This window comes from Oncorhynchus mykiss, chromosome 4, assembly GCF_057628025.1.
Source record: "Oncorhynchus mykiss isolate SJ-2025 chromosome 4, ASM5762802v1, whole genome shotgun sequence".
Classification (NCBI taxonomy): Eukaryota; Metazoa; Chordata; class Actinopteri; order Salmoniformes; family Salmonidae; genus Oncorhynchus; species Oncorhynchus mykiss.
Genome location: NC_143025.1, coordinates 17,761,819 through 17,777,920, shown reverse-complemented (window position 1 = coordinate 17,777,920; position 16,102 = coordinate 17,761,819). Strand labels below are relative to the sequence as shown.

Below are 16,102 nucleotides of genomic sequence, written 5' to 3'. Positions count from 1 at the left end.
CTAGCCTTAAGGTGGTATGGTGTAACTGTCCTGTATTATGGTTATCTAGCCTTAAGGTGGTATGGTGTAACTGTGCTGTATTCTGGTTATCTAGCCTAAAGGTGGTATGGTGTAACTGTCCTGTATTCTGGTTATCTAGCCTTAAGGTAGTATGGTGTAGCTGTCCTGTATTCTGGTTATGTAGCCTTAAGGTGGTATGGTGTAGCTGTCCTGTATTCTGGTTATGTAGCCTTAAGGTGGTATGGTGTAACTGTCCTGTATTCTGGTTATCTAGCCTTAAGGTGGTATGGTGTAACTGTTCTGTATTCTGGTTATCTAGCCTTAAGGTGGTATGGTGTAACTGTCCTGTATTCTGGTTATCTAGCCTAAAGGTGGTATGGTGTAACTGTCCTGTATTCTGGTTATCTAGCCTTAAGGTGGTATGGTGTAACTGTCCTGTATTCTGGTTATCTAGCCTAAAGGTGGTATGGTGTAACTGTCCTGTATTCTGGTTATCTAGCCTAAAGGTGGTATGGTGTAACTGTCCTGTATTCTGGTTATCTAGCCTTAAGGTGGTATGGTGTAACTGTTCTGTATTCTGGTTATCTAGCCTAAAGGTGGTATGGTGTAACTGTTCTGTATTCTGGTAATCTAGCCTTAAGGTGGTATGGTGTAACTGTCCTGTATTCTGGTTATCTAGCCTTAAGGTGGTATGGTGTAACTGTCCTGTATTCTGGTTATCTAGCCTAAAGGTGGTATGGTGTAGCTGTCCTGTATTCTGGTTATCTAGCCTAAAGGTGGTATGGTGTAACTGACCTGTATTCTGGTTATCTAGCCTAAAGGTGGTATGGTGTAACTGTCCTGTATTCTGGTTATGTAGCCTTAAGGTGGTATGGTGTAACTGTCCTGTATTCTGGTTATCTAGCCTAAAGGTGGTATGGTGTAACTGTCCTGTATTCTGGTTATCTAGCCTTAAGGTGGTATGGTGTAACTGTCCTGTATTCTGGTTATCTAGCCTTAAGGTGGTATGGTGTAATTGTCCTGTATTCTGGTTATCTAGCCTTAAGGTGGTATGGTGTAACTGTCCTGTATTCTGGTTATCTAGCCTTAAGGTGGTATGGTGTAACTGTCCTGTATTCTGGTTATCTAGCCTTAAGGTGGTATGGTGTAACTGTCCTGTATTCTGGTTATCTAGCCTTAAGGTGGTATGGTGTAACTGTCCTGTATGTTGGTTATCTAGCCTTAAGGTGGTATGGTGTAACTGTCCTGTATTCTGGTTATCTAGCCTTAAGGTGGTATGGTGTAACTGTCCTGTATTCTGGTTATCTAGCCTAAAGGTTGAACTGTATGGTGTAACTGTCCTGTATTCTGGTTATCTAGCCTTAAGGTGGAATGGTGTAACTGTCCTGTATTCTGGTTATCTAGCCTAAAGGTGGTATGGTGTAACTGTCCTGTATTCTGGTTATCTAGCCTTAAGGTGGTATGGTGTAACTGTTCTGTATTCTGGTTATCTAGCCTAAAGGTGGTATGGTGTAACTGTTCTGTATTCTGGTAATCTAGCCTTAAGGTGGTATGGTGTAACTGTCCTGTATTCTGGTTATCTAGCCTTAAGGTGGTATGGTGTAACTGTCCTGTATTCTGGTTATCTAGCCTTAAGGTGGTATGGTGTAACTGTCCTGTATTCTGGTTATCTAGCCTAAAGGTGGTATGGTGTAACTGTCCTGTATTCTGGTTATCTAGCCTAAAGGTGGTATGGTGTAACTGTCCTGTATTCTGGTTATCTAGCCTTAAGGTGGTATGGTGTAACTGTTCTGTATTCTGGTTATCTAGCCTAAAGGTGGTATGGTGTAACTGTTCTGTATTCTGGTAATCTAGCCTTAAGGTGGTATGGTGTAACTGTCCTGTATTCTGGTTATCTAGCCTTAAGGTGGTATGGTGTAACTGTCCTGTATTCTGGTTATCTAGCCTAAAGGTGGTATGGTGTAGCTGTCCTGTATTCTGGTTATCTAGCCTAAAGGTGGTATGGTGTAACTGACCTGTATTCTGGTTATCTAGCCTAAAGGTGGTATGGTGTAACTGTCCTGTATTCTGGTTATGTAGCCTTAAGGTGGTATGGTGTAACTGTCCTGTATTCTGGTTATCTAGCCTAAAGGTGGTATGGTGTAACTGTCCTGTATTCTGGTTATCTAGCCTTAAGGTGGTATGGTGTAACTGTCCTGTATTCTGGTTATCTAGCCTAAAGGTGGTATGGTGTAACTTTCCTGTATTCTGGTTATCTAGCCTTAAGGTGGTATGGTGTAACTGTCCTGTATTCTGGTTATCTAGCCTTAAGGTGGTATGGTGTAACTGTCCTGTATTCTGGTTATCTAGCCTTAAGGTGGTATGGTGTAACTGTCCTGTATTCTGGTTATCTAGCCTTAAGGTGGTATGGTGTAACTGTCCTGTATGTTGGTTATCTAGCCTTAAGGTGGTATGGTGTAACTGTCCTGTATTCTGGTTATCTAGCCTTAAGGTGGTATGGTGTAACTGTCCTGTATTCTGGTTATCTAGCCTAAAGGTTGAACTGTATGGTGTAACTGTCCTGTATTCTGGTTATCTAGCCTTAAGGTGGAATGGTGTAACTGTCAGAATGTAACTGAGTGTAACTGTCCTGTATTCTGGTTATCTAGCCTAAAGGTGGTATGGTGTAGCTGTCCTGTATTCTGGTTATGTAGCCTTAAGGTGGTATGGTGTAACTGTCCTGTATTCTGGTTATCTAGCCTTAAGGTGGTATGGTGTAACTGTCCTGTATTCTGGTTATCTAGCCTAAAGGTGGTATGGTGTAACTGTTCTGTATTCTGGTTATCTAGACTTAAGGTGGTATGGTGTAACTGTCCTGTATTCTGGTTATCTAGCCTTAAGGTGGTATGGTGTAACTGTGCTGTATTCTGGTAATCTAGCCTTAAGGTGGTATGGTGTAACTGTCCTGTATTCTGGTTATCTAGCCTTAAGGTGGTATGGTGTAACTGTCCTGTATTCTGGTTATCTAGCCTTAAGGTGGTATGGTGTAACTGTCCTGTATTCTGGTTATCTAGCCTAAAGGTGGTATGGTGTAACTGTCCTGTATTCTGGTTATCTAGCCTAAAGGTGGTATGGTGTAACTGTCCTGTATTCTGGTTATCTAGCCTTAAGGTGGTATGGTGTAACTGTCCTGTATTCTGGTTATCTAGCCTAAAGGTGGTATGGTGTAACTGTTCTGTATTCTGGTTATCTAGCCTTAAGGTGGTATGGTGTAACTGTCCTGTATTCTGGTTATCTAGCCTTAAGGTGGTATGGTGTAACTGTGCTGTATTCTGGTAATCTAGCCTTAAGGTGGTATGGCGTAACTGTCCTGTATTCTGGTTATCTAGCCTTAAGGTGGTATGGTGTAACTGTTCTGTATTCTGGTTATCTAGCCTAAAGGTGGTATGGTGTAACTGTCCTGTATTCTGGTTATCTAGCCTAAAGGTGGTATGGTGTAACTGTCCTGTATTCTGGTTATCTAGCCTAAAGGTGGTATGGTGTAACTGTCCTGTATTCTGGTTATGTAGCCTAAAGGTGGCATTTTGTAACTGTCCTGTATTCTGGTTATCTAGCCTTAAGGTGGTATGGTGTAACTGTCCTGTATTATGGTTATCTAGCCTTAAGGTGGTATGGTGTAACTGTCCTGTATTCTGGTTATCTAGCCTAAAGGTGGTATGGTGTAACTGTCCTGTATTCTGGTTATGTAGCCTAAAGGTGGCATTTTGTAACTGTCCTGTATTCTGGTTATCTAGCCTTAAGGTGGTATGGTGTAACTGTCCTGTATTATGGTTATCTAGCCTTAAGGTGGTATGGTGTAACTGACCTGTATTCTGGTTATCTAGCCTTAAGGTGGTATGGTGTAACTGTCCTGTATTCTGGTTATCTAGCCTTAAGGTGGTATGGTGTAACTGACCTGTATTCTGGTTATCTAGCCTTAAGGTGGTATGGTGTAACTGTCCTGTATTCTGGTTATGTAGCCTAAAGGTGGCATTTTGTAACTGTCCTGTATTATGGTTATCTAGCCTACCTGTAGCAGTAGACGGAGACGAGGATGATGAGCAGCATGGGGATGATGACAGCAGGGATGATGATGAAGAGAGGAACTTCATTATTGCTCTCGTAGTGCACAGAGCCCACCACCCACTCGCCATTCCCAAACTTAATCTGGAACACACACAGTTAGCAGCAGCAGCGTTATTATTACCAAAACTGTAGATAGAAGAATGCATTCAAAGCAATATTGGCAACTGTTAACATTAAGTTGCCCTGACAGACACCAAGTTACTCTGGATCTATTTTGGCAAGCAGATTTCAATTACTCATCTTTAGGAAACTGCAGATAAGTTAAAAGATAGCAAAGACAGATCCATGCATCTGTATGGTCCCGTGTGTGTGTGTGTGTGTGTCTGTGTGTATTCTCACCAGCAGGTCCAATGTGTCGGAGCTGGTGTCTCTGCGTCTACGGTGGCGTTTGGAGCGGGCCTGGGGCTGGCTGGACGGGGGATCCAAGAACAGCTTGTCATCCTGGAGGGCGTTGACATAGCACGGGACATCCCCCACAAACGCCTGGGCCTCTTTGGCTGTCATGGCTTTTTCAAAACCTCGGCCCTGGAAGTGGAACATGGTAAGGAACTATTGGACGTATTGTAGGTAACAACATACTGTAACTATGAGTCAGGAGGAACCGGAAAAAACTCAAGGCCCTAGTTGTAGCCTGTAACTAGGTCAGGAAAATTCTTGGGCCTAAACATAACATAGTACATTTATGGACCCTATCAGCCTCTAATACTCACAGTGACGACAATGATGGAGGTCTCAGTGATGATCTTCTTGGTGAGGGGGTCGAAGGCAGGGTCAGGGTGGTAGTCGAAGGGCTTAAGCTCCCTCCCCCAGTTGTCCAGCTGGATGAAGGTCCTGAACAAATGGGTCTCAGAAGACCTGTTGACGGCCGGGGTCAGGAACTGGATTACCGTGTTGTTCTTACTCAGAGCCTCCTGGAGGTACTGGGGGAGAAGGAGGGGAGGGGGAGGTCTTTAATAAGTAAGCTTTATCATCCACCAATTTGTGGGGCCCCATGTCCCTGTAAGTACATGGCCCCAAGTCCCTGCCACCTAGGGAGTTAGAGAGGAACAGAGCTGCCACCTAGGGAGTTAGAGAGGAACAGAGCTGCCACCTAGGGAGTTAGAGAGGAACAGATCTGCCACCTAGGGAGTTAGAGAGGAACAGAGCTGCCACCTAGGGAGTTAGAGAGGAACATATCTGCCACCTAGGGAGTTAGAGGGGAACAGAGCTGCCACCTAGGGAGTTAGAGAGGAACAGAGCTGCCTTCTAGGGAGTTAGAGAGGAACATATCTGCCACCTAGGGAGTTAGAGGGGAACAGAGCTGCCACCTAGGGAGTTAGAGAGGAACATAGCTGCCACCTAGGGAGTTAGAGAGGAACAGAGCTGCCACCTAGGGAGTTAGAGAGGAACAGAGCTGCCACCTAGGGAGTTAGAGAGGAACAGAGCTGCCACCTAGGGAGTTAGAGAGGAACAGAGCTGCCTCCTAGGGAGTTAGAGAGGAACAGAGCTGCCACCTAGGGAGTTAGAGAGGAACAGAGCTGCCACCTAGGGAGTTAGAGAGGAACAGAGCTGCCACCTAAGGAGTTAGAGAGGAACAGAGCTGCCGCCTAGGGAGTTAGAGAGGAACAGAGCTGCCACTTAGGGAGTTAGAGAGGAACAGAGCTGCCACCCAGGGAGTTAGAGAGGAACAGAGCTGCCTCCTAGGGAGTTAGAGAGGAACAGAGCTGCCACCTAGGGAGTTAGAGAGGAACAGAGCTGCCTCCTAGGGAGTTAGAGAGGAACAGAGCTGCCTCCTAGGGAGTTAGAGAGGAACAGAGCTGCCTCCTAGGGAGTTAGAGAGGAACAGAGCTGCCTCCTAGGGAGTTAGAGAGGAATAGAGCTGCCACCTAGGGAGTTAGAGAGGAACAGAGCTGCCACCTAGGGAGTTAGAGAGGAACAGAGCTGCCACCTAGGGAGTTAGAGAGGAACAGAGCTGCCTCCTAGGGAGTTAGAGAGGAACAGAGCGGCCTCCTAGGGAGTTAGAGGGGAACAGAGCTGCCTCCTAGGGAGTTAGAGAGGAACAGAGCTGCCTCCTAGGGAGTTAGAGAGGAACAGAGCTGCCTCCTAGGGCGTTAGAGAGGAACAGAGCTGCCACCTAGGGAGTTAGAGAGGAACAGAGCTCCCACCTAGGTAGTTAGAGAGGAACAGAGCTGCCACCTAGGGAGTTAGAGAGGAACAGAGCTGCCTAACCACATAATCCCCTGGAACCTTAATTACCGTATTACATTTCACCTCTAAATGAAATTAATAAAATCGCTGCTTATCCTGCCCAAGGCATCAGGGGCAGGAGTCTGCAAGGCCACTACAGCAGCTCTGGGGGCACTGTGTGACATTAAGTCCTCTCTGCAAGGCCACTACAGCAGCTCTGGGGGCACTGTGTGACATTAAGTCCTCTCTGCAAGGCCACTACAGCAGCTCTGGGGGCACTGTGTGACATTAAGTCCTCTCTGCAAGGTCACTACAGCACCTCTGGGGGCACTGTGAGAGATTAAGTCCTCTCTGCAAGGCCACTACAGCAGCTCTGGGGGCACTGTGTGACATTTAGTCCTCTCTGCAAGGCCACTACAGCAGCTCTGGGGACACTCTGTGACATTAAGTCCTCTCTGCAAGGCCACTACAGCAGCTCTGGGGGCACTGTGTGACATTAAGTCCTCTCTGCAAGGCCACTACAGCAGCTCTGGGGACACTGTGTGACATTAAGTCCTCTCTGCAAGGCCACTACAGCAGCTCTGGGGACACTCTGTGACATTAAGTAAAACTGGATTGATTATTTCTGGATGAATCAGAGCTTTTTCTGCGTCAATCTTCCAGGTTAGTTATGAAGAGTCCATAACAGTCCATATGTGGTTTGAAATAAAGGGATGGTTTAGGCTTTTAGGTTTAGGGCTGAGAGACAGAGACAGAGACATGTGCAGAAAAGCTTAGGAGTGCAACCCATGCAACAAACAAAGACAAGATCCCACAACAGAAAGTGGGAAAAAGGGCTGCCTAAGTATGATCCCCAATCAGAGACGATTGACAGCTGCCTCTGATTGGGAACCATACTCGGCCAAAAACAAAGAAATAGACAATATAGAATGCCCACCCAAATCACACCCTGACCTAACCAAATAGAGAAATAAAACGTCTCTCTAAGGTCAGGGCGTGACAGAAACTGTATATTTTTGGGGTTAAGGTCTGATGTTATTGAGTTGGCAGCACAGTATGTCACAGCTTGCCAAACGCTAAGGAAGGAAACATATTATTTTGTATTTTCTCCCTGTATTATAAGTAATAGACAATATAAGTGCACCAGTCATTCTATTTATTTGTTATATATTTATTTTTCATTAGTTCTATATATACTATTCTTATTGTTGTCACTGTTGTTTTCATATTTTGTATACAGTGCATTCGGGAAAAGTATTCAGACCCCTTGACTTTTTCTACATTTTGTTATGTTACAGCCTTATTCTAAAATGTATTACATTTTTTTATATATTCATCAATCTACACACAATACCCCATAATGACAAAGTGAAAAACAGGTTTTCATATTTAAAAAAATTTTTTTATAAAAAAAAAAAAACTGAAATAAGGAAGTATTCAGACCCTTTGCTATGAGACTCGAAATTGAGCTCAGGTGCATCCTGTTTCTATTGATCATCCTTGAGATGTTTCTACAACTTGATTGGAGTCCACCAGTTGTAAATTCAATTCATTGGACATGATTTGGAAAGGCACGCACCTGACTATATTAGGTCCCACAGTTAACAGTGCATGTCAGAGCAAAAACCAAGACATGAGGTCGAAGGAATTGTCTATAGAGCTCCAGGACAGGATTTTGTCGAGGCACAGATCAGGGAAAGGGCACAAAAACAAATCTGCAGCATTGAAGGTCCCCAAGAACACCGTGGCCTCCATCATTCTTAAATAGAAGAAGTTTGGAACCAGCAAGACTCTTCCTAGAGCTGGCATCCCGGCCAAACTGAGCAATCGGGGGAGAAGGGCCTTGGTCAGGGAGGTGACCAAAAACCTGATGGTCACTCTGACAGAGCTCCAGAGTTCCTCTGTGGAGATGGGAGAACCTTTAAGAAGGAAACCCTCTCTGCAGCACTCCACCAATCATGCCTTTATGGTAGAGTGGCCAGATGGAAGCCACTCCTCATTAAAATTCACATGACAGCCCGCTTGGAGTTTGCCAATAGGCACCTAAAGGACTCTCAGACTATGAGAAACAAGATTCTCTGGTCTGATGAAATCGAGATTGAACTATTTGGCTTGAATGCTAAGCGTCATGTCTGGAGAAAACCTGGCAGCATCCCTACGTTAAAGCATGGTGGTGGCAGCATCATGCTGTGGGGATATTTTTCAGCGACAGGAACTCTGAGACCAGTCAGGATCGAGGGAAAGATGAACGGAGCAAAGTACAGAGAGAACCTTGATGAAAACCTGCTCCAGAGAGCTCAGGAACTCAGACTGGGGCGAAGGTTCACCTTCCAACAGGACAACGACCCTAAGCACACTGCCAAGACAACGCAGAAGGGGCTTCGAGACAAGTCTCTGAATGTCCTTGAGGGGCCTGCCCGAGCCCAGACTTGAACCCAATTGAACTTCTCTTGAGAGACCTGAAAATAGCTGTGCAGCGATGCTCCCCATCCAACCTGACAGAGCTTGAGAGGATCTGCAGAGAAGAATGGGAGAAAATCCCCAAAAAGGTGTACCAAGCTTGTGGTGTCATACCCAAGAAGGTGCTTCAACAAGGGTCAGTAAAGGGTCTGAATACTTATGTAAATGTGATATTTCATTTTTTATTTTTAAATAAATCATAAAACATAAAACATTTCTAAAAACCTATTTTTGCTTTGTCATTATGGGGTATTGTGTGTAGATTGATGAGGGGGAAAAAAACAATTTAATACATTTTAGAATAAGGCTGTAAAGTAACAAAAAGTGGAAAAAGTCAAGGGGTCTGAATACTTTCTGAATGCACTGCATGTATCACTTCGCTTTGATAACTTTGACCTTGTCCTTCATGCCAATTAAGCACATTGAATATTAATATGAGAGCAAGGCAGAGAGAGAAGCAGAGAGAGAAAGAGAGAGACAGAGAGAGGCAGAGAGAGAGAGAGAGAGACAGAGAGAGGCAGAGAGAGAGAGAGAGGCAGAGAAAGAGAGTCCATACCTCAGTAGGAGTTATGCCAGACCACTTGTCAGCTGAGGCCTGGACCCTCATGATGGCGTTCTGAATTAGGTCAAACCCAGATCCAGTCACCACGATGGTCCTCCCACCGCTGAAACAACATCACAATCACAAAGGGACAAAAGGTACAGTTTTAACCCACTGCTCACATTCACATTTAATCTACAGAAGAGATATCACATTTACGCTACCAACTGGTATCTGGAGAGGAAGCCAGGTGTGTTGGAGATTGAATGCCATTAAACTATACTCTAGGGTACACTTTATTGTGTTTAGACAGGTGGCATCATTCTAACCCGGCGCTTCTCAGTGCAGACGGAGTTGACGTGCTATCTGATGTGAGACAATGTGGAAGCCTCGAGAATAGCCTCTTGTCTCGAGGACTGGGACTCACCACACAAAGCTTCCCTTGGGGTGGTGGTCCAGGATAGTGGGGTTCTCCCAGAACTGGAAGGCTGTGGGGACGGCTGTGGTGGTTCTCTTCCCATACTTTACTGTCACTGTGAGCAGGTCAGAGGGGACCTTATCCGCCCGGTACTCTCCCATCCTGCAGGTGATGGCTGCACCAAACGTCTCCCTGCAGACAAGGACACAGTCAGCCAGCGACACAGACCGCTCAGCACTAGGGGTCAACCGGGGTCACGGTGCACAGGAGACTAACATGCCAGAACCATGACAGCTAAGTCAATACAGGGCTTTCTTATTAAAGAAAGTCATGCCCACATTTGAATGCAACCCCCAACCCTAACCTGCTTGATAGTTCTGTATTCACTTTAGCTTACAACACTTTCTTTTGCTCGTTGTCATGCCAAAGAATTGGCTGAAAGCCAACACATACAGATCTAAAGACCAGACAACCGCAACCCTTCTTGACACTGGTTCCCTTCCCAGGATGCAACAGTACTTACACAGTGCACACCACCCCCCCAACGTTGACGTCAATGTCCTCCCTGGTGGCTGTGTCCAGGTTGAAACCAGAGATGGTGATGACCGTCCCCCCGGCCTTGGAGCCGTTGGCGGGGTGAACCGAGCGGGCGATGGGGTCCTAGAGGATCAGGTAGTAAAAAACACTCATCATATTCCTGTCTCATCTCTTCCCCCACAAGGCTTTCAAAATGCACACACACCCACACTTCGCATTTCCTTCAATTTGCTGAGTAAACAGTTAGGGGGGGCGGTCCCCCGTGGGGAAGCATTAGCCGTGCAAGATATAAAAAAGGCAGTGAAATTGCTCCAATGTACCCTGTTAAGGCACCAGAGGAAATTGAGTCGCCGTATAGCACCTTGTTAAACTATAATACACACAAATCAATTTCATCTTATCGTACTGGGCATTATCTGCCAGTGTGGCATTACCACAGTAGTACATTCAACAGAACATTCATGAATTTTATTTGGATATTACACTTAAACGACATGCCCTTCATGCGGGCCGATAAGAAGCTCTGTAATACAGCGTCTGTATAGCTGTGAAATTGAATGGTGATAGCATAACCAAATCATGTAAAAGCATTTTCCACTTCACGAGTCCACCCTCTCATCCTGAAGTGAAGGACTGTTATTGAAGTGAAGGAGTGCGGTAGGTTTGTTACCCGGTATGTGAAGAAAGCAGATGACGTTCCTCTCTTCCCTCCCTCTACCTCCACCTCCACCTGGCCCCAGTTTGTTCTCAGGGGTTCCAAGGGCCCGATCTCACACACCACGCTGTAAAACAGAGAGACAGGGAGGAAGACATAAGATTTTATATTTAGACATTCTAGATTACATTTCAGATTGAAATCTACTGTTGAGAGGACCACATCAATCAACGTCTATTGTGACAAGGTGGACAGCGGTGACTGGGTTGCCAGTGTATGTTACCTGGTGGAGACGGCGTATTTGTTCTCCTGATGTATACAGGGGACCCCCACCACACTGATGGCCTTGATGTCCTCCTTGTGGATGCCCAGGTTGGAGCCCTTGATGGTGACAGAGATGCCCCCCCTCACGGGCCCGTAGCGAGGGATGATCTGGGAGGGGGATTGGGGAACAGATTTAAGATGATAGGCTTTTAGATTTGCACTACTGTACAGCTTTTAGATGACAGTGTATAGAGTGGCTTACAGAGTAGCACCAGGAAATAAGCCACAAACACATGCAGAATGTGACCGCACAGTCTGTGAAAAGACTGCAGCTAGTCCAGACTTTAGAAAATGAGCATTGATCAGAGGTACCCCTTTAAATAGCAAATAACCAGTCTGTTAACTGATCCAGTTGTCAGTAGCAGTCAATGAAGTGATCATTAACATGCGTAGTCAGTCAGTGATAATAAAAAGTCGATATTATTGCAGGTTCAAAGATAAGTTATTAGTATATAGTTAGGAGATAACTACTGAGATAACTACTGTACTGTGGGTGCTACTCACGTCAGTGATGTGTGGGTCAGGGCACTCTGTACCCTGGTCATTAGTACACAGCTTCTCATAGACGCACGACTTCCTTTTGACACACCACACACACCTGTACTTAGGGTCAGCGTTCTTACACAGGCTGCAGTCCTCACGGCCCAGCGAGCAGCTATATAGGGTCACTGTGAAGGAAGGTAAGAGGGACGCCTTGGAATGTCAAGACTATTCTGTCATTTCATTTACATGACACTGGTCATCGATAGTACAAGGTCTGATATGATGTTTGACCAATTCACTTAGACGATTGCAAAAAGTATTGCGTTAAATGTGTCAATGTAAATGTGTCAAATAAGACTTCCCCAGTTGTCATTTATGTCCACATGGTCCTTTGGGACATTGTCAACAGAGTTGCATAAAGATGCACCCTTTACCATTCAGCGTGCTGTCTATTTTCTTGCCCGTCTGTTTGTCCTTCACGTAGAACAGAACGTTGGTCTCCTGTGACTTTTCCAAGGAAAACTAGAAACAGAGAAAATAATGAATTATTAATACAGTTTGTGAAAGAAGTGATTAATGACTTCACATTTCCAAAACGTGCCAGATGAAAGTTCTCATTTTACATTTAAGTAATTTAGCAGATGCTCTTATCCAGAGAGACTTACAGGAGCAATTAGGGTTCCTTGCTCAAGAGCATATCGACAAATTAGTCACCCTGCTCCAGGACTCGAACCAGCAACCTTTTAGTTACTGGCCCAACATTCTTAAACTTGGCTACCTGCCGTCCCATACACACTTTGGCAGCCACTCCAAAATAGCTGAATAAATCAATATATGAAAATAATGTTGCTGGAGGCTGGTCCCCACCTCTCTGTAGTGCTTCTAAGATGTTTTCCAATCACACAAAATCCACAGTTTGAGGATGTTAAAATAACATTGGGATTGTTTTCCATGAGGGGGTGCTATAATATCAAACTGACACAAACCATTTAACGTAAACAAACAATACAATATCATGACCCAGCAACACATGATCAACCCTTTACACCTTTTAGAAGTGGTGAAAGCTACAATTGACAGGTGTGGTGCAATAAGAAGCACTGGGCATACGTTAAAACCGTTGAAGCTGTAGAAGGGGCCATCGTCAGACCTGACGTCCTCCTCCATGTTACTCATCAGCTCTGTGCCGATGGTGAACACCCGGTCCTAGGGAGGAAGCAGAGGAGCAGAGAGTTAACGAACTTCATACATGAGCAGTTATCAAGGCCTCATCTCAAGCATACTATAGTCTGATTCATAATTAACTAGCGCCTACTGTTTTTGAATCGTTTGATAACAGCTATAAAGCTATATAACAGCTATATAAGACATTATCTTTTTTTCCAGTACCTGGTAAACATCCAGGTTGATGCCCTCGAAGCCGATGGTGGTTTTGAACCCCACAGGAATGAGCACAGGATCAGGGTTCTCAAACTGGGGACATCTTGCCCCCTGAACACAGATGGAAATACTACATTTTGAGCATTTGTATTTATGCCTTTAGTCATTCGACGGACAAACTGTCATCCAGACTGATCATTTATCAGTTGGCATGCATCCGCTGACTTACAAACTGATATTCCATACAAAAAAACTCATGACTTTGACTCTTAGCATACATGCAATGTACATTATGCCTGTTTAGTGGAGCACCTAGCTACCTGTCTGTGTTTGATGATTTGAGGGCCCAACACAGTGTCCTTGTCCCGGCAGGTGTGGTCCTGGGTGTTCCACTGGCAGCCCCATGGGCTGGCCACACACGACAAACATCTGATACACACACACACACACACACACACACACACACACACACACACACACACACACACACACACACACACACACACACACACACACACACACACACACACACACACACACACACACACACACCAGGGAGGCAATCTCTTTTTAAAACATGTAAATCCATGATAGTATTCCTGTAACAGTAGAACCTATATTGTTGATGGTAAATATATATCTGTAACCTGATAAACAAAGCCCATTTATCACACGCTTCCTCCAGATGAAAAAACAGCCCTCGAAGCAGCAAAAGAGAAAACACATATACGTATGAGATCGACTTTCATTTTTTGATTAATGAAAAGGAAACTGAAACAATTTCCTCTGGTTGGTAATAAAAAAGGGGGGAAATGCAAGAGGTGCATTCAATCCCAGTATCATTCATGCATCACACAGAATGTACACACAGAAACCTTTCTCTCATTTGTGCACATGCAGCTATTCATTTCCATCAAGGTTGTCGGCACTAAAACCCAGTGAGTCTGGTCAATGGGAGAGTACAGAGAGTGGGATAGGACTGTGTTTCAATGAGAGAGTACAGTGCAGTAGGAGAGTGCAGAGTACAGTAGGAAAGTACAGTCCAGAGAGTACAGTCCAGAGAGTACAGTAGGAGAGTACAGTCCAGAGAGTATAGTAGGAGAGTACAGTAGGATAGTACAGTCCAGAGAGTATAGTAGAGTACAGTCCAGAGAGTACAGTAGGAGAGTACAGTAGGAGAGTACAGTCCAGATAGTACAGTAGGGATGTACAGTCCAGATAATACAGTAGGAGAGTACAGTCCAGAGAGTACAGTCCAGATAGTACAGTAGGAGAGTACAGTCCAGAGAGTACAATCCAAAGAGTACAGTAGGAGACTACAGTAGGAGAGTACAGTGGGAGAGTACAGTCCAGAGAGTACAGTGGGAGAGTACAGCAGGAGAGTACAGCAGGAGAGTACAGTAGGAGAGTACAGTCCAGAGAGTACACTAGCAGAGTACAGTCCGGAGAGAACTGTAGGAGAGTACAGTCCGGAGAGAACAGTAGGAGAGTACAGTAGGAGTGTACAGTCCAGAGAGTAAAGTCCAGAGAGTACAGTAGGAGAGTACAGTCCGGAGAATAGTCCAGAGAGTACAGTAGGAGAGTACAGTCCATAGAGTACAGTAGGAGAGTACAGCCCAGAGAGTACAGTCCAGAGAGTATAGTATGAGAGTACAAGTCAGAGAGTACAGTAGGAGAGTACAGTCCAGAGAGAACAGTAGGAGAGTACAGTCCGGAGAATACAGCCCAGAGAGTACAGTAGGAGAGTACAGCCAAGAGAGTACAGTAGGAGAATACAGTCCAGAGAGTACAGTCCAGAGAGCACAGTCCAGAGAGTACAGTAGGAGAGTACAGTCCAGAGAAAACAGTAGGAGAGTACAGTCCAGAGAGTATGGTAGGAGAGTACAGTCCAGAGAGAACAGTAGGAAAGTACAGTCCAGAAAGTACAGTAGGAGAGTACAGTAGGGGAGTACAGTAGGAGAGTACAGTAGAAGAATACAGTCCAGAGAGTACAGTCCAGAGAGCACAGTCCAGAGAGTACAGTGGGAGAGTACAGTCCGGAGAGTACAGTCCAGAGAGAACAGTAGGAGAGTACAGTAGGAGAGTACAGTGGGAGAGTAGAGTCCAGAGAGTACAGTAGGTGAGTACAGTAGGAGAGTACAGTGGGAGAGTACAGTCCAGAGAGTACAGTCAGGAGAGTACAGTCCAGAGAGTACAGTAGGAGAGTACAGTCCGGAGAGTACAGTCCAGAGAGTACAGTAGGAGAGTACAGTCCATAGAGTACAGTAGGAGAGTACAGTCCAGAAAGTACAGTCCAGAGAGTACAGTAGGAGAGTACAGCCCAGAGAGTACAGTCCAGAGAGTACAGGTCAGAGAGTACAGGTCAGAGAGTACAGTATGAGAGTACAAGTCAGAGAGTACAGTATGAGAGTACAAGTCAGAGAGTACAGTATGAGAGTACAAGTCAGAGAGTACAGTAGGAGAGTACAGTCCAGAGAGTACAGTAGGAGAGGACAGCCCAGAGAGTACAGTAGGAGTGTACAGCCAAGAGAGTACAGTAGGAGAGTACAGTCTAGAGAGAACGGTAGAAGAGTACAGTAGGAGAGTACAGTCAAGAGAGAACAGTCCAGAGAGCACAGTCCAGAGAGTACAGTGGGAGAGTATAGGCCAGAGAGTACAGTAGGAGAGTACAGTCCGGAGAGTACAGTCCAGAGAGAACAGTAGGAGAGTACAGTCTAGAGAGAACGGTAGAAGAGTACAGTAGGAGAGTACAGTCAAGAGAGAACAGTAGGAGAGTACAGTCCAGAGAGTACAGTGGGAGAGTATAGTCCAGAGAGTACAGTAGGAGAGTACAGTCCGGAGAGTACAGTCCAGAGAGAACAGTAGGAGAGCACAGTCCAGAGAGTACAGTCCAGAGAGAACAGTAGGAGAGTACGGTCCAGCGAGTACAGTAGGAGAGTACAGTCGAGAGTACAGTCCAGAGAGAACAGTAGGAGACTACAGTCCAGAGAGTATAGTAGGAGAGTACAGTCCAGAAAATACAGTAGGAGTGTAC

The 16,102-nt window shown here is 45.3% G+C and overlaps 1 protein-coding gene across 2 annotated transcripts in view; it reads right to left on the bottom strand.

Annotated features, from left to right (window-relative positions):
- The window catches only part of LOC110522748 (plexin-B2), a 245,207-nt gene that overhangs the window by 19,140 nt on the left and 209,965 nt on the right, over nucleotides 1-16,102 (bottom strand). For both annotated transcript variants that reach the window (XM_036968737.2, XM_036968738.2), the window contains exons 10-22: nucleotides 13,389-13,497; nucleotides 13,078-13,179; nucleotides 12,799-12,894; nucleotides 12,123-12,210; nucleotides 11,710-11,873; nucleotides 11,165-11,313; nucleotides 10,897-11,008; nucleotides 10,213-10,349; nucleotides 9,699-9,881; nucleotides 9,287-9,395; nucleotides 4,815-5,024; nucleotides 4,444-4,629; nucleotides 4,049-4,185 (exon numbers count right to left, since the gene is read on the bottom strand). In XM_036968737.2, the coding sequence (XP_036824632.2) occupies nucleotides 4,049-4,185; nucleotides 4,444-4,629; nucleotides 4,815-5,024; nucleotides 9,287-9,395; nucleotides 9,699-9,881; nucleotides 10,213-10,349; nucleotides 10,897-11,008; nucleotides 11,165-11,313; nucleotides 11,710-11,873; nucleotides 12,123-12,210; nucleotides 12,799-12,894; nucleotides 13,078-13,179; nucleotides 13,389-13,497 (1,782 nt within the window). The remainder of the gene's footprint in view (nucleotides 1-4,048; nucleotides 4,186-4,443; nucleotides 4,630-4,814; nucleotides 5,025-9,286; nucleotides 9,396-9,698; nucleotides 9,882-10,212; nucleotides 10,350-10,896; nucleotides 11,009-11,164; nucleotides 11,314-11,709; nucleotides 11,874-12,122; nucleotides 12,211-12,798; nucleotides 12,895-13,077; nucleotides 13,180-13,388; nucleotides 13,498-16,102) is intronic.